At 40.7% G+C, this 19,072-nt stretch overlaps 1 protein-coding gene across 1 annotated transcript in view; it reads right to left on the reverse strand.

Annotated features, from left to right (window-relative positions):
* SH3BP1 (SH3 domain binding protein 1) overlaps positions 1-19,072 on the reverse strand; it is a 49,956-nt gene that overhangs the window by 29,339 nt on the left and 1,545 nt on the right. The window contains exons 2-6 of the mRNA XM_067468507.1: positions 7,331-7,373; positions 5,115-5,219; positions 4,398-4,474; positions 3,174-3,285; positions 1,679-1,755 (exon numbers count right to left, since the gene is read on the reverse strand). Of these exons, the coding sequence (XP_067324608.1) occupies positions 1,679-1,755; positions 3,174-3,285; positions 4,398-4,474; positions 5,115-5,219; positions 7,331-7,373 (414 nt within the window). The remainder of the gene's footprint in view (positions 1-1,678; positions 1,756-3,173; positions 3,286-4,397; positions 4,475-5,114; positions 5,220-7,330; positions 7,374-19,072) is intronic.

Consider the following 19,072-nt stretch of genomic DNA (forward strand, 5'->3'; position numbering starts at 1 on the left):
TCAATGATAAATAAAGCTAAATGGGTTAAAATTGTGCCAAACTGAATTTATTCTATAGTGTATATTCTCCTATGTAAAGCCATTAAAAAGTTTTAAAAGTAATTAAAATTAAAAAATGATAATTTGATTAAAAACATAAAACTTCATTTATGTTGAAGGCTTTCATGGCTGGAATCACTGGGTTGCTGAGAGTTCTCTGGGCTGTATGACCATGTTCCAGAACCATTCTCTCCTGACGTTTTACCCGCATCTATAGCAGGTGTCCTCAGAGGCTGTTAGGTCTGTTAGAAACTAGGCAAGTGAATGTCCAGGGTGAGAGAAAGAACTCTTGTCTGCTTGAGGCAAGTGTGAATGTTGCAATTGGCCACCTTGACTAGCATTTAATGGCCTTGCAGCTTTAAAGCCTGGCTGGTTGCTGCTTGCGAGGATCCTTTGCTGGGAAGTGGCTACCAGTATTTAAAAACTATAAAATCAGGACAGTAAATAAAGACAAACACTTAAACAACAGGGGAATTCCAGACAAGAATAAATCAGAGCCAGGTAACACCTCCCAACAAAGGATTCCCGCAGACAGCAACCAGCTAGGCTTTGAAGTTGCAAGGCCATTAAATGCTAATCAAGCTGGTCAATTGCAACATTCACCTCAAGCAGACAAGAGTTCTTTCTCCTACCCTGGACATTCCACAGATATATAAACCCCACTTGCCTAGTTTCCAACAGACCTCACAACCTCTGAGGATGCCTGCCACAGATGCAGGTGAAACATCAGGAGAGAATGCTTCTGGAACATGGCCATACAACCCGGAAAATTCACAGCAACCCAACAGAGCTTCATGTTATGCTTTTCTAAACTTTATCGCCATTATTATGGATTGGATTAGTTCTATTACGTATGAAACAAAGATTATAAACCGAAAAGGTAGACACTGATTAAACCTTTAGTCTGTATGTTTGTATAGACCAATAGTGAAAATACAGAGGAAGACAAGATAATATCTGGTGCTGACATTCTTGTAAAACAAGATTTTTACTTGACACCACAGCTAAACAACACATCGGCGAAGAAAGCCACTGGAAAAACACCTGCTTTGATCAAGCATATTTCAGTTCAATTTCTATGTGAATTGAGTACTGAAAGAGCAAGATTTCCCCTGCCCCCTCTCTTACTAAAGTGAACTTGGCTTACCTTGCCCTTTTTCTCTTTGGCTTTGTTTGTTTTAGAGATAAGATGACTAAAACAAAATCACAAGCTTCACCAGCTGGCCCTGGGCAAAACCATCTGTGACAGCCCACAAGCCCACATGTAAACACACATTACGTTTCAGAATATTTATCGTTGAGATGATGTAATAGAAAAAGCCTTCTCATGGACCCCATCACTGAATATGAAGGCATTTCAAGGACTACAGTATTTTTCCTCTGTCAGAGAAAAGTTATCAGCTCTTTGTTGTTGCCTGCCTTCAAGTCCTTTCTGACTTCTGGCGGCTCTATCGTGTTTGTCATTTCTTTCCTCTGAGACTGAGAGAACCAATGGGTTTTCATGGCTGAATGAGGATTTGGACCCTGGTCTCCTAAATTCACTACACTATACCAGCTCTATCAGCTCCATATCTATCTGTTTTTCTGGGAGTCATCATACCAAATCCCCCCTTTACCACTCCCTGTTCTTTCTCAGTACCGGCTCTTGATGGTATTCCAGTCCAAAATGAGCTTCTGTAGATTCTTTTTGTGTTTCAGAATTATGGGCAGCTCCTCCTGGAAGACAACAGGAAGAAAGATTTAGACCCAATCCACAACTTCTTATCCTCCCCCCGCCCCAAGTCTCATCTCCTTTCGGTCAATGAAATATTACTGTCATTTTGCTGTGTTACTTAGATTCCTGCTTTTTTATTCCCATTAGTTCCCTGATCTAATTTGTGGTGGCTTCCCCCATCCCTTGAACAAATACTGTGATAGCCTTTGAACTTTAAACAAGGGAAATGCTCGAAGTATTGAACAGTACGAGCAGCTTTAATCAGGAGAGAAATAATTTATATTCCACTCTAGTGACTTAGGAGTAAATGGCTCTGGGGGAAAAAAAACTTCTGTTTGATATCTTGTCCATTCAGACAACTCAAAAAGTCATTTGGTAATAAAGACCTGATTAATGACATGCAACTATACATTGCCATAACTGTAAGCAATTAAGTAGACAACTCCATGCCAATGTGTATGTACACAAATCTGTTAGGGCATGTAAAGAAATCAGTTAGTATGTGTTAACCGTAAAATGCAAGGCACAAATCCGATTGGTTGGGCCACACCCGGGGAGCTAGCTGAGCCTGGGTGTTTTGGTTACAGTTATATTTTTAGGCTTGAGCTGTGCATGTGCTTGCAGACACATAGAGAGACAGTTTAGAGAGTGTTCTTGCTTCATGAACTGCTGGAAGGAGTTTTTCCACATGGATATCGAAAGACAATTTTAAATCTCTCTAAAAGGACATTATGTGAGTTAAATGCAATTGTTCACATGATTGTACGTATGTTGTTTTGCATTACGAAGAGTAATTTCTTTCCTAGTAAATTAGTATCCCAACAAGATACATAAAATGCAATGTCTGTGGAGGGAACAATACAGATACAGGCCATGCATCCCTTACCCAGAATTCAAAAATTCAAAATACTCTAAAATTGTCTACATAGGTGACTGAGATAGTGACACCTTTGCTTTCTGGTAGTTCAATGTATACAAACTTTGTTTCATGCACAAAATTATTGAAAATGTTGTATACATTCCCTATAGATTATGTATATCAGGTGTATATGAAACATAAATAAACTCCATGTTGGGACTTGAGTCCCATCTCAAATATCTCTCGTATGTATATGCAAATACAGGTATTCTAAAATCAATTAATCAACCATTAAATAACTCCTAAACTGAAAACTGGTCCCAAGAGTTTCTGATAAGGGATAATCAATCTGTACAAATGAATCAATTTGATATTTTGATTGTATCAGAAGTCCGAGGTTTACTGTGTGGGCAGAGCATTTTGTCACAGGAACCTATGTCCATTTCCTAGGAAAGGTTGCATTTCTGTTGCAGATAGCAATGAGCGAGAAAAGGAAGAAAGAGGTGAGTAGTCAGAACAGAAAGCTAAAGAAGGTGTAGATGGGAGAGGATTGAAGGATACCTCACTCAGTTTGTTCAAAGGTTGTAGTACTTCTTGTTCAATGGCCATTTCAAACTCAGCCAGTATCCTTGCTAGCATGCTCTGGATAAAGCAGCTCATTTCTAAGGCCTTCCTGTGAGCAAGATACAAAGAAGGAGTTATGGTCATCAATATACCATTGAGCTAATTTCTCTCTGCTATTGCAGGAGATAAGGATTCAGGCATGTAGCCGGGGGGGGGGGGGGGGGGTGGCTTGAGGGGCTTCAGTCCCCCCCGAAATTCTCATGGTGGTTCGCGAAAAGGCCTTACTGGTGCATTATTTAAACTGTTATGTTTATTCATATCATGATCCGATCACCATACTCAATATATCCCATATGCATGGGGGTATTGGGGTAATGATACAAAAGGTTTGCTAGGCTAGACCCTCTTTCACTCAGACTCAGCCCCCCCCCCCGAAATTAACCCCCCCAAAACCCCCCCTGAAAAAAAATTAGCCCCCCCCCCCCGAAACAAAATCCTGGCTATGGGCCTGTAAGGATTGTAGTGGCAAATGGTAGGGTGACAAATCTGATCTGGATTTTAATCTGGACCTTAATTGAATAATCACAGCTGCTGAACACATTTTAAGGATAGGGTTCTGTAACCTGGATAGTTCCTTTAAAATTCAGACTAAAATCCAGAGCGGATTCACTGCTCCATCAGTATGAAAATCACTGAAGGAGCATACAGTGAATGCTCAATATTTGTGGATGGGGTCAAGCAAAATTCAAAACTTATATCCCCCTTTCTCCTGGTAACATTATATTCAGCTTTCTTCTATTCTTCTATACCAGGATCAGAGGTAGACAAATTGGAAAATAGGTAGATACTACCTTGTTTACATTGCACCATTACAACATTATGGCATCACTACAACGGCTATGGCAGCATCCTATGGAATCCCATGGTCTGTAATTTGGGGAGACACTAGTCTCCTGGCTGCGAATTCAAAATATTTCTCCCCAAATCCTGCAAATTTCAGGATTTCCTGGCACGTAGTAATGGCAGTTAATCGGGAATCACACAGCAATAATTGTGTGGTGTGAAAGGAACATTTAATAAGGTATCTTGAAAAATAAAGACAGATATGATTGCTCTCACTGTACTATCCAGGAACACAGAATATATGTTGCCTCCTTATGTTCTACAAGTGAACACTTTTTATATACAGGATCTTAATTCATGAAACAAAGGGATTCTTACCCAAGGCTAGATTCAGTGTCCAGTTCTTTGAAGCTTTCAGCCATGGTCATGGACAATGCCATCAAGGGCAACTTTTTCTGTAGAAAATGAGAATATTCAATTAGCAGATAAGATAATGTTATATCCCAGAGCTAGGAAAGAGACCTTACAAAAGTGACTTTGGGTAAATCCCCCAGACAACAGTTTGGATTGCAACCTACAGAATTTACCAGTCATTTTGGGCTTCTTTTTTTCATGTCTGGAGCAACTTGAGAAACTGCAAGTCACTTCTGATGTGAGAGAATTGGTCGTCTGCAAAGACATTGCCCAGGGGACGGCCGGATGTTTTACCATCCTTGTGGGCGGCTTCTCTCATGTCCCTGCATGGGGAGCTAGAGCTGACAGAAGAAGTTCAACCCGCTCTCCCCAGATTAAAACTGCTGACTTGTTGGTCAGCAGTTCTGCTGGCACAGGGGTTTAACCCATTGCACTACAACTCACAGAATCTCCCAACCAGTATTTTGGATTGTACCTCACCCATCTTTTTTGAATGATCACTTGCAAAATTCCCCATCTTCACCACACTCCAGTGTTGCTGAAGTACAAATGTTATATCCATGATATGTTGGAAACTATATCATTTCTCCCACCTTCACTAGCAGATACTGAAATCCCTTATAATCTATATTTTGAATGTATTAATCTATGTAAGAAAAAGGCACAAGGACTGCTACTTACCACCCGTTTGTCCATGTCTGCCCCGTATTGACCCTGGAGGCAACCCACAAGTCTCTTGTGCACATTGTGCGCTGCACGCTTGGCTGGCTCAATTCGCTGTTCAATCTATTAATGGCCATGGAGGAAAAAAAAACTGTTAGGTACAAGAAAAGAGGAATTTATTTTACTTTTTTAACATACAGAGGAAAGTTGATCCTGGTAGAAGAATGTTTTACACCTCCCTGTGTTGGGAAGATTCTGGTACTTGTAGTCCAGAAGAGTAACTTGCCCAAACTCTGCTCACAGTTTTCTTTTTGACATAAATATTACAAGGGTCTGGAGAACAAGCCCTGTGAGGAGCTGCTTAAAGAACTGGGCATGTTTAGCTTGCAGAAGAGAAGGCTGAGAGGAGACATGATGAGGGCCATATATATATGTGAGGGGAAGTCATAGGGAGGAGGGAGCAAGTTTTTTTTGCAGCCCTGGAGACTAGGACTCGAACCAATGGCTTCAAACTACAGGAAAGGTGATTCCACCTGAACATTAGGAAGAACTTCCTGACTGTGAGAGCTGCTCAGTAGTGGAACTCTTTGCCCTGAAGTGTGTTGGAGGTTCCTTCTTTGGAGGCTGGATGGCCATCTGTTGGGGGCGCTTGAATGCAATTTTCCTGCTTCTTGGCAGGAGGTTGGACCGGATGGTCCACAAGGTTCCTTCCAACTCTATGATTCTACTCTAGGCATTAAAGAGAAAGGAGAATAGGAGGCTGCCAAACTAAACACTGGACAGCACTTCTGCACTTTTAATGGTTGCATAGAAGAGATGTTGCTTGCTACCTAGTTGTGTTAATTTCAGCTGGTATTGCTTGTTATCAAGTTGTATGACATGCAACACCTGCTGAAATCCCCTCTCTTACACAACCATGGAGGTAGCTTTCATTCTAGGAATCCTAGGCAGTGGGTGTTCTCAGGTGAAGTTTCAACCTTGCAGTTGCCCTGTCTCATTCTTTTAGCAGAGAGGGTGTGTAGACTGATGTCACTGTTTCCACTTGGAAGACTCCCATGTTTTCCCAATGCTTCTTTCACCATTTTCAATTTCATAAAAATAAAATCAAACTTCTTAATACTTTTTGATCAGAGCTGGCCCAACATAGTTTCCTGCCAGCAAATGTGTCCCTCACCCCCTTATCTGATTTAAGTAGCATAGTATACCAATCCAGGCAAGTTAATTGGCACCTGAGGCAGAAAATCCCACACTTATGTCTCCCTCAGTGGGAGTAAAAAAAAAAAAGAACAAATTGCATAATAATTCATATGCTCCTTTTCCATCATGGCCTATACCTGCTGCCAGGGAGAACCATCTCTCTGTGTCTTATGAAGAGTTGGTGCTGTTTTTATTATGATTGTAAGGAGGTATTCTTCAGAAATATCACCTAAGCTGAGTATATGCACGGAACAAATCCCTACAGAAATAAAAACTGAAACTTTCTAAGGACTCACCATGTGGCATGTGAAAATCGAGATTAGCAAATTGTGGATTGCTGTGAGTTTTCCAGGCTGTAGTGCCATGTTCCAGAAGCATTCTCTACTGACATTTCAACTGCATCTATGGCAGGCATCCTCAGAGGTTGTGAGGTCTGTTGGAAACTAGGCAAGTGGAGTTTATATATCTCTGGAATGTCCAGAGTGGGAGAAAAAAAACAGATATATAAACCCCACTTGCACCGAAAAACTCACAGCAACCCAGTGATTCCGGCCATGAAACCCTTCAACAATACATTTAGAAAATGTTGTTTGTTGTCATGTGCCTTCAAGGCATTTTTGACTTATGGTAACTCTAAGGTGAATCCATCACAGGAGGGTTTTTCTTTTTCTTTTGAGGGACTTTTAAGAAATATAACCCATTTTAATTTTATTTTATGGATTGTATTGCCTTAAATTACAAAAAATAGCACAAGGGCAGTTTTTGTGATACAGTATTTGGGGAAGCTGGCATGGGGATATTGAAGCAACTCTGGTTCTCTAAAGCTTGTTTCTTGAGATTTCCCAGGATTGCTCCTCCCAGTTACAATAAAGCCTGTTGTTCCATAAAAGACATGTTCCATTACTATATTACTCTGTCCTACATTGTCCTATGACTCAGACATAAAGAAAAAATACATACACAAAGACAAGATACTCTTTCCTTCCAGGTCTGCAGGTACAGGTAAGCACATGCCCACAGATCAAACTATGCCTCACCTGTAGCAAGTCTTCAGTCAAGTATTCAGCAGTTTCTTGGGTTCTAAGGAAAAAAAGAGGAAAAGGCAGAGAAAAAGAGAAGTCAGACCAACAGTATATATTTGCATGATTCTTTCTAACATTTCATTTGTAGCTACTGAATATGAGGAAGTCCAAATGAATTTTGATCTTCCCACCCTCATTACATGTATTCATAAGACTGCAGGACAATCTCGCCTCTAGATACTGACTCAGTTTTTATTAGCAATTCAGTCAATCCCTGACATTTTCTTGGATTAGGGGCATAGGATTCCTGTGAAAGTGAAAAACAACAACAGTGAATTGCTACCTTTTTTAACTCAAGAGAACACCTCTCCAGGAATTTCTAGGTTCTCCAGCATAACTTTATGGCCAGTTTTCACTGTAAGCTGAAGAAAAAATTGCATTGGAGAACCTAGAGCTCTTTAAAGAAGTGTTCTTTCTAGAAACATCTAGATCAGTGGTTCTCTACCTGTGGGTCCCTAGATGTTTTGGCCTTCAACTCCCAGAAATCCTAACAGCTGGTAACCTGGCTGGGATTTCTGAGAGTTGTATTATTATTATTTGCTTTATTTATATACCGCTTTTCTCAGCCCTCAGGCGACTCAAAGCGGTGAAGGCCAAAACACCTGGGGACTCACAGGTTGAGAGTCACTGATCTAGGTCTTCCAGTATCACTGGAGGAAGTTGACTATAGAGTCATACTGGCGATGAATTTATGATTTATTCTGACGAACTGACCTTTTGTAAGTTGTATGATTGTATTTTAATGTATTTTTGTACTATTGTATTATGATGTTTACTGTGGTTTATCTTATTGTATTTTAATCCTATGCTGTTAGCCGGCCTGAGTCCCTCTTCGGAGGTTGAGAAGACCGGGTTATAAAAGCTCAAAATAAATAAATAAATACCGGTGATCCTAAAGATTCCTAGAAAGAACAATAAATCCAAGAAGTCAAAACTGCAAATACTAAGACAGCTATACTAAGCAACTATACTAAGACAGCTGCTTCTTGTATGTTTGAATTTGGCAAGCTTGCTCTGATGTATGTAGTTTCCCTTTGCAGAAAATATGGTTTAGGTGATAAAAAAGCATACATGTTGAGGGAAGCATACATGTTGAGTCTCCAATTTTACCCTAGGAGCATCTTGAAAAAGATTGACCCACGCTCATATAGTGACAAGATCATAGACCTCCCATACTCCAGGAAATAATGCCCAACTGCTCACTGGAGGGAAAAATATTATAGGCAAAGATGAATTACTTTGGACACATAATGTGAAGACACGAAAGCTTGGAGAAGATAATGATGTTGGGGAAAATAGAAGGAAAAAGGAAGAGGGGCCGACCAAGGGCAAGATGGATGGATGTTATCCTTGAAGTGACTGGCTTGACCTTGAAGGAGCTGGGGGTGGTGACAGGAGCTTGGGCTGGTCCATGAGGTCACAAAGATTCAGAACCGACTGCACACAACAAAACATATCATAAGCTTCATGTTTATATACAGATTTGTACCTAATGCATTACTTTCCAAATCCAATATTTTGTACCTAGATATTATTTTACTTGCTCTTTCCAAGAAAACTCTGAGATTAATGTCACCACAAGACTTGAAGGTACACAGGAACAAGAAATATATAGTCGAGAAATCATCAGCAGACTTGGAAAGGCAGCTCTGAAGGCATTAGATAAGCTCCTCGGGTGTTACAGATATATGATTCAGTCTCAAAGTAGGATCATTCATACTATCGTATTTCTGTCCATCACTATGAAAGACTGACAACAAGGAAAGCTGTCGGGAAGAGAATCAGTATGAAATGTGATGCTAGAGAGGCTATGTATTGAGGGCATATAATGGGAAGATATGAATCATTGGTAAAGACAATGCTGGGAAAAGTTGAAGGCAGTGGGAGAAGAAGATAACTATGTCTGAGATAGATTGCCTCTATCCAAGAAGACATGGCTATGAGTTTGAAATACTTGAACCAAGTTGCTAAGTATAGGACATCTTGAGTCATAAGTCAAAGCTCACTGCATATAGCAAGAACAAGATTGGAAATTAGAAGTATTATTTTTGGATTACAACAGGCCATGCACTCTTGGGATTTTGGGAGCTACGATTCCAGAACAAGATATTAAAAGCTCTGATATAGAAAGGCTTGGTGTTATGGATTGCACAACAAAATGTGCACACATATTATGTTATAGCTAGCTTCCTCATAAAAAGGAGGCTACTTCCTGCTAGAACATTGTTACTGTTATCTATTTTGTCCTATATAAAGATGAAAGAACATGGCAGATCATTGTTTAGTTAACTGTATCCTTATGACAACAACAATAATCCCAGGCAAAATTTGACAACATTTGGCTCAACCTCCTTCCTGAAAATTATGCTTTTACAACACAATGGAAGCTTAGATATAATCAGAATGAAACTTCAGAGGTGTCAATCCAGAGACTCTGACACCCTGAACTGTGGACATCTAGATCAGTGGTTCTCAATCTTCCTAATGTCACAATGCTTAATACAATTCCTCCTGTTGTGGTGACCTCCCAAACATAAAATTATGTTTGTTGCTACTTCATAGCTGTAATTTTGCAACTGTTATGAATCACAATGCATATATCTGATGTGCAGGATGTATTTCATTCACTGGATCAAATTCGGCACAAATATCTGATGTGCTCAAATTTGAATACTGGTGGGGTTGGGATTGATTTTGTCATTTGGGAGTTGTAGTTGCTTTGATTTACTTAGAATCAAAGAACATTTTGAACCCCACCAATGGTAGAATTGGGTCAAACTTCCCACACAGAACCCCCATGCATTGAAATGACTCGTTGGCACGAACCTCGCTTCAGCCTCGCACACTCTCCCTCACCCACATATGCGCACCACACTGGTATGCGCTGAGCACGCCTGCCATCCCCTCCCTGCTTGGCATGTCAGAAACAGCTCTCCCCTTGGCTGAGAGGCTGGCCAGTCACTGTGGAGGAGGGCGTTTGGTGGGAGGATTTGCCTACCAAAAAAGAGAAGGACAAGCCAAGAGATCTTCGGCCTTCTCTGCCAAAGGGGTTCCTAAGAGCATCAGAAATATATGTTTTTGATGGTCTTTGGCGACCTCTCTGAAACCCCCTCATGACTCCCCCCCCCAGGGGTCCCAACCCCCAGGTTGAGAAATGCTGATCTAGAAGAGCAGTTCACAGTTAGGTAGGTGATGAACCCACTTTTGATTTTATTCTGAAATTTAAGGAATTCGTCCATAGTACTCATCCTATTTTGGCAATAGGACTAAGTACTTAGCATAGGTCCTCTATAGTTTACATTGAAACTCAGGCTAGGATCACTATGTTACTGATACGTATGTCACTAACTGCTGGGGTCTGACCACTAATAAAATATTGTTTTCCTCCAGTAAACCAGACACAAAATTGCAATGAATTTGTCATATTATTAGAACACATTGTGTATTTTCTGAGTGAATATCCGGTTAAGTTCTGACCACTCCAGTGTCATTAGTACCACTCTTACATCTATTATATGGATTGTGGGTTTGCACATGACTTGTATTGCAACTTCTCAGAGTGGTGAACCTATCACTCTTCAATGCTGCTGAAAAATGCAGAAGTTCTGCTCTTATCATCACCTTGCTACCCGCAGCTCTCCAAAAGTGAAGGAAATGGCAAAGAATGGCCAAAAATGAAACCAGAAATGGCATTATGTTGGTTTTTTTCCCCCTACTGTGATCCATCCCCCCCCCCCAATACACACACTTAACAATGCAAATTTTAAGAGCTTTCTTGTGAGAGTTTCCTTTGCTTAAAAATATCACAATTGCAGAACCCTACGGCAAGCATCCTCAGAAGTTGTGAGGTTAATTACTATTTTCTCTAAAGTATCGTGGAAGACTATATGTGCAAATGCTTTTCTATTTTGGCACCTCTTCTCAAGGAAAAGCTCCTTTTGCTCTCCCCCTCCACAGTTGCCCTTATGAAGACTTGAAAAGAGCTTGGAAAAAATACTTTTGAAACTTCCCAACATGGGGGGATTCTGGGAGTTGTGTTTCCCAAAAATAACTTTTCCAAGCTCTGTATTTAGAACTTATTTGGAGCCACAGAGTATAGAAAGAGCTTTGCTTATCTGTTGACTTCTCTGCTTTTTGTTGACTCTGCTGGAAATATAATTATTTTATTTAGAGCTGAATTAAAATTAAATGACCATGAAATATTCTGGGAACTGTTATATAGGAGGTAGAACTATTGTTGTTTTTTCTTTCAGTTGCTTCTGACTCTTCATGACCTCATAGACCAGCCCACGCCAGAGTTCCTTCTCAGGCGTGGCCACCCCCAGCTCCTTTAAGATCAAGCCAGTCACTTCATGGATAACATCCATCCATCTTGCCCTTGGTCGGCCCCTCTTCCTTTTTCCTTCCATTTCCCCCACCATCATTGTCTTCTCCAAGCTTTCCTGTCTTCTCATTATGTGGCCAAAGGACTTCATCTTCACCTCTAATATCCTTCCCTCCAGTGAGTAGTCAGGCAGTATTTCCTGGAGTATGGACTGGTTAGATCTTCTCACGGTCCAAGGCACTCTCAGAATTTTCCTCCAACACCACAGTTCAAAAGCAACTATCTTCCTTTGCTCAGCCTTCCTTACGGTCCAGCTCTCGCATCCTTAGGTTACTACGGGGAATCTTCGTTGCCAGTGTGAACTATAAAACAATGCTATCTGGAAGTCATCATGACCACATTGATAAGTGTACTCTTAAGAAGCCATATTTTACTTTTTTAACTCACACCCAACTTTAGATATATTATTTTAAATGTATTGCTACACATACTACAGAGACAGCAAGTGGGGTAAAATCATCAAAAAGGGGAAGGAGAGGAATCTGGTTCTCCACCATAAGCTCAGGGAAAAGCAAACAACAGCCTCTCCTAGAATATTTTCTCCTTTCATAGCTTCAGCCATCTTGACCACATTCCAATAATGGTTACCTATGTGTGTCCTAGATTTCATCAGTGAAATATTGGAATGTATGTTACACTGAAAGCAAACCATCTAGTTAATACAGGTCCCTCCTACAGTGACCTATTTTAAAAGTCACTGGGAAGAATGGCCCAGGTAAGTAACTGTACTTTCTGTGAAAGTTCCTCCTTGCCCTTCCTGGAATGAGATGAGTTAACACCAGTCTCCTGACACATCGACAACAACTACTAGACAGGGAAGACAGGAAAAACAGCTCTGGGGCATCTCAGTTGAGAACCCTGCCCTGTTTCTGCTGGTGTCTTTGTTGGGTTTCCAGAAGAAAGAGAGAGAAGGCCAAGGATGAGGAATTGGCCATCCAGATGTTATGGATTACAAATAACACAAGTCCTTATTCTTGGCTAATTTGGTAAAGTTGAAGGCACGGGAAGCTGAAGCACGGATGAACTGGGGGCATTCACACCATTTCAAAATGAAGCATCCCTCTGATTGGTCCACAAGCTGTTCATAGCTGATGGGCATTGTATGCTGAAAAATGTAGAGGACCAAATGCTCTCTCTCCCTATAGCAGATCTATTGAAGAAGAAAGCAGTAGAGCCAAGATGTAAAAATACCAAAGGAAATGTTAAACTCAAGGAGAGACTATGTATTGTCGAAGGCTTTCATGGCTGGAATCACTAGGTTCTTGTGGGTTTTTTCGGGCTATAGAGCCATGTTCTAGAGGCATTTCTCCTGACGTTTCGCCTGCATCTATGGCAAGCATCCTCAGAGGTAGTGAGGTCTGTTGGAATTAGGACAATGGGTTTATATATCTCTCTCACCATTTTTTTAACCCTGGATAGAGTGAACAATTGTGGCTCTTTAAATCAATCAACTTTTTCACTTATTTTGAATGGAGATAGAGTTGGGGAGCGCTCCTTTAATTGAAGGGGAAATGCTGGAGGAACTGTGGAGGGACTAGGAATGACATTCTGGTGTATGGAATTATCTGAGGAATGTTTTAAAAGTTGAAGACATTAAATATGCCTCTTATGGATGCCCACCTCCCAATTAACTGATCCACCCTTGCTAACTTTCCACCAATTTCAACAAATTGCTCATGTAGGGAGAGAAGGCTCCCGGTCACTACCGGCAAGGAAAGAGGATGACTGGGATAGGTATATGTGTAATGTCTTATTAGTCAGCACGACCTAGCAAAGTTATTATTTGAACTAAAGCTCTAAGACCGGCTGGTAGGAATCTGAAAGTTGTAGGCCAAAATACAAGCTTTGCAAATAGGTATGGACCACTGGATCTAGTAGATCCTGGATCTAGTTGTTGCTGTGTGCCTTCAAGTCATTTATATAGTGAACCTATCACAGGTTTTGTATGGCAATAGAGGTCTGCCATTGCCTTCCTCTGCACATGAGAAAGTGTGACTTGCTCAAGGTCACCCAGTGGATTTCATGGCTGAGGGAGGATTTGAAGCCTGGTCTCCAGAGTTATAGTCAAACACTGAAAACACTATACAGTAGAGTCTCACTTATCCAACATTCCAAGTTAGAGAGTGCCTTTTTCTTCAAATTTTGAAAATGTCGGATAATATGGAATCTTTTGTTCCATATTATCAAATATCTGACACGGGGATAGAGATAGAGTTGGGGAGATATGGACAGAGTTGGGGAGATATGACATGGAGATAGAGTTGGGGAGCGCTCCTTTAATTGAAGGGGAAATGCTGGAGGAAAGGGGGGGGGCTTTCCTCCAGCATTTCCCCTTCAATTAAAGGAGCGCTCCCCAACTCTATCTCCATTCAAAATAAGTGAAAAAGTCAAGTCAATGAGGAAGAGGGAGGAAAGGGGGAAAAGAGGCAGAACCGGAAGTGGAAGCATCCTCCCTCCTTCCCTCTATGATTTCCACGCTCCTCTTCCACATCCGGGCACTTCCTGCTGGGCTGCTCTAGCCCCCAGGCATTGCCTTGCCTTAACCTTTTGAGCCCCTATTGTTAGTATTCTAGGTGTCTAGTGCCGCATTGGACAGGTAACAGTAGGAAACTCTGTATTATCTGAAATTTTCATTTGTTCGGCATTCTGCTGGCCCGTTTATGTTGGATAAGCAAGACTCTACTGTAATGCTATGAAAACTAGAATTCAAACCCCATCCTAGTCAACCCAAAGTCCCAAGAGCAGCGAGTGAAATTCCATACCAAGGATTACTACTCTGTTATAAAGGATAACAAACTAGTTGGGAAACACTTTTAAACAATCTAAATAATCAACACAAAAACTGCAACAGTGTATCAATTTCTGCTCCACTTAATGAACATCTACCTCTCTGGTTCTGATTATTTCTTGTTATATGGATTTTCCCCATGATCTATTTGAACTAGTTGGCAAAAATGAAACACCTCTCAATCCATTTCTTATTAGCGTACACACATCTAGATTATAAATTGGTGCCAGATTATGAATCTTGTTTATAAGTTTGAGAATATCCAGAAATATGTATGATCTCCACCATCCCAACAAAGTAGTACAGTCAACCCTCCCTTTCCATAGATTCTGAGTCCAAAAGGCAAATACTGATTTTGCCATTCTACATAAGGGTTGCCTTTTTACTGTTCCATTGTATTATCTGGTGAGACTTGAGTATCCATAGATTTTGGGATCTATGGGGGTCCTGAAATCAAAACTTTATCATCATCATAATCATCATCACCACGATACCCTGCCTCCATCTCCCCGAAGGGCCTCTGGGCGGCTTACATGGGGATAAGCCCGATCAACATAGTTAAAATAACACATTAAAATTCAAAAACATCAACATAAAGCAAAATAAAACAAAAACAAACAAACAAGAGCATAACTCAATATAAAAACAACCATCACAAACAACCAGTAGTCTGAAATAGTAAAACAGTTCTGGGCTCGGGAGGGGGGAGGGGGCCGAGACAAATAGTTGTGAGGAAAGGGCTGATTGATGCAAGTAGATACTAAGTGCAAGTAGATACTAAGTGCAAGTAGATACTAAGGGCCCAAGTGTGCATAGAATGGAGTCCATTGTCTCCAGCTAAAACTTATCAGTCTAACCCAAGCATGAGAATTGTGAGAGTTGACCTGGAGGGCCAAAGTTTGACCATGCCTGGTCTAACCACTAAAGTACATTAACTAAAGGTGTGAGTGCACAACTGAATACCCATTCCTTCAACATTTTGACAGATGAAAACTAGGACATGTGTAGTTCAGCAATATTACTCTGGGGCTAATATGGGATTAGTTATTAATGGGTATGATTATTTAGGCCAGGAGCAGCTGCAGCAGCTTGTTTTTATCTGAGTTTACAGGGAAGGACAAGATCCTGCCCTTTCCTCTTTCCCCAGCTAAATAAATTCGCTGGAAATTAATTTTGCACTTTCAATTCTGTTTGTAGCAACTGAATAAAGCTAAGGACAAAGGAGGAAAGTGGGAGGGAGGGAAATCTATTAAAATGCAATAACAGAAGATTAATCAGCACTGTCCCTGCCAAATTGGAATAGCCAGGGGTATGAATACATTTCTTATCCTCTTGTAAAGTACAAGAAAACTAAATGATAGCAAAACTGCAGGATTTTGATTACTTGAATAAACAACACCACAGAAAGGACCCAGATTGTAGGGAAACTGTGCTCACTCCAGCTACAAATAGTGTTAAAGTATTGATATACCATGACCAAACTAAGGAATATGTGGTCGTACATATGGTGTTGGCTACAACTCCCATCATCTCTTACTATTGCTTAAGCTGGTTAGACAATTAAGGGAACTCTAGACTCACAACACATAGACCAGAGGTGGTGACCAAATGGTCTTCTAACCAATATGTAGACAGTTTAAGAGATATGGAAAAAATGCAACCTGTTATCCCCAAGTGGTCTCATCCCAATTTTCTGGCTCAAGAGCAACAAGAAGGCTACAAGACCATTCAAACCCCTCAATCATGAATTTTTTAAAAATTTGGTGCAGAAAAACTGGCTGAAGCAGTTTTTCTGACACATAATGCCTGGTTTTCACTTTTGAGTTAGCTAAGATCTGTCTCTGTAGCTTGCCCAAAAGGATACGAAGATGAAATGTGGTCCTGGTATATTTTCCCACCAATCTCAACTCTGTATCCTGTATCCTATGTGAGGTCAGATGAGACAGACCAGCTTCTTTTCAAGTGGTCACCAGCACAGCTTAGTAAGTGACCACTTACTCCTACTGCTTATGTCCAAATGGAGGAGAGACAGCATCCAACCCACTTGAAAAAGTTACTTTTTGGGAGCCTACAAGGTCTAATAGCACAGCTAAGGGATTCTCTGGCTTGCACTTCTAGCCAAAGGCTACTCATGCTCTAGCCCAGTGTTTTTCAACCTGGGGTTTGGGACCCTGGGGGGGGGGGTCATGAGGGGATCATGAGGGGGTCATGAGGGGGGTTTCAGCGGGCTCACCAAAAACCATCAGAAAATACATACTTCTGATGGTCTTAGGAACCCCTTTGGCGGAGAAGGCTGAAGATCTCTCCACCTGCCTTTCTCTTCCTTTTTGGAAACAGACGGCAAATCCTCCCACCAAAAGCCCACCTCCTGCTCTCTGGATGTAGGTGAACTACAACTGCGAAACTCAAGTTTAATGCCCATCAAACCCTTCCATTATTGTCTGTTGGTCATGGAAATTCTGTGTGCCAAGATTGTTTCAATTCCATCGCTGGTGGAGTTCAGAATGCTCTTTGATTGAAGATGAACTATAAAGCCCAGCAACTACAACTTCCAAATGACAAAAATCAATCCCAACCCCACCAGTATTCAAATTTGGGTGTATCGGGTATTTCTGCCAAATTTGGTCCAGTGAATGAAAATACATCCTTCATAGCAGATATTTACATTACGATTCATAACAGTAGCAAAATTACAGTTATGAAGTATCAACGGAAATAATTTTATGGTTGGAGGTCACCACAACATGAGGAACTATATTAAGGGGTAGTGGCATGGAAAGGAGATGGCCAGGAGCAGGCATGAACAAACTTTAGCCCTTGATGTGGTTTATGGAAGGCCATAACACCTGGAGGACTGTAGTTTGCCCATGGCTGGTCTGGAGAGTGGAGGCTGTTCAGAAACTCTAATGAAATCCACTTCCATGGAATGATTGCTGGTCTGGAAGCCATGAAGCAGTACTTCCTATAGCTTTCTGGTTGCAACTTGGAAAGCAGAGACCACCCACTTGGACACTGCAGAGAAATCCAGACCAAGGAGTGGATGCTTCCAAGCTTGGCTGAGAGGGTTGCCATATTCTATACCAGGGGTCCTCAAACTTTTTTAACAGAGGGCCAGGTCACAGTCCCTCAAACTGTTGGAGGGCCGGATTATAATTTGGAAAAACATGAATGAATTCCTATGCACACTGCACATATCTTATTTGTAGTGCAAAAAACACTTAAAAACAAAACAATAATTAAAATGAAGAACAATTTTAACAAATATAAACTTATTAGTATTTCAGTGGGAACTGTGGACCTGCTTTTGGCTGATGAAATAGGATTGTTGTTGTTGTTGTGTGCTTTCAAGTAGTTTAGGTTGACCCTGAGCGTGGGCCAGGTAAATGACCTTGAAGGGCCATATCCGGCCCACGGGCCGTAGTTTGAGGACCCCTGTTCTATACTTTTCTCTCTAAAGCTACATCTATACTGGTAAATGTATTTATTTATTTACTTTATTTATACCCTACCTTTCTCTACCTTGAAGGGACCTCAAGGTGGCTTATATAGAGGCAATTATTCAATGCCTTAAACACATACAATTCAAAAAAATTAAATTAGATTAGATTAAAATTAAAACATATTAAACCTTTAAAAACATTCAATTCCATATTAAATGTCACAGAATCCTGCAGGTTGTAATTTTACAAGGTCTTTTGATTAATAATATTTATTTTTATTGATGTTTTATTGTTTTATCCCACTCCCACCTTCCCCTCCTTCTACATGCAATTTATACAGCAAACTACAGAAGTTACATTTGAAATATCAATCTCAGTCTTAATTTTCTACTCCATATCTTAGCACATTCTCTAATAATTCCTAACTGGTTCCCACATCCTCTTAGTTGTTGTAACCTTTTCAATTTTATCTATGTTTCTCCATTTGCAATTGGTTATTTCCACATTTAACATATTAACTATATACTTAGCCAGTGTCCATTTTGCTTCATCTTTCCAAACCCTCAGTAAAACAATTTGTGCACACGCTATTAATTTGTCAACCAATTTTTCTTTTTCTATATTCTTCATTCCTGTTATCTGTGCATGTAGTACATTTCTATTAACTATTATTGTTTGTAAATTTAACAAGGTCTTGAGCCTTCTCTGCCAAAGCATGCTGGTACCTCACCAAACTACAAACTCCCAGAATCCCACAGCATTGAGCCACAGCAGTTAAAGTGGTGTCAAACTCCATAGCTTTTGAACTGACAGTGTGGATGAGGCATGGGCCCTCCAGGTGTTTTGGAATTCAATTCCTACCATTCCTAACAGCCGCAGGCCCTTAAGATTAAGTGGCTGAGGGGAATAAGGAAAGGGCCTGAGGCTGTTAGGAATGCTGGGAGTTAAAGTCCAAAAGAAGCAGGGCTGTATTGCTTCTGCTGCTTTGTTCTTTCTGTGGTTTTGGAGTTCAACTCCCAGAATTTCTGACCATCGGACAAACTTACTGCAGTTTCTGGGAGTCTCTTCATCACATTAGCGAAAAA

This window comes from Anolis sagrei, chromosome 5 (assembly GCF_037176765.1).
Source record: "Anolis sagrei isolate rAnoSag1 chromosome 5, rAnoSag1.mat, whole genome shotgun sequence".
Classification (NCBI taxonomy): domain Eukaryota; kingdom Metazoa; phylum Chordata; class Lepidosauria; order Squamata; family Dactyloidae; genus Anolis; species Anolis sagrei.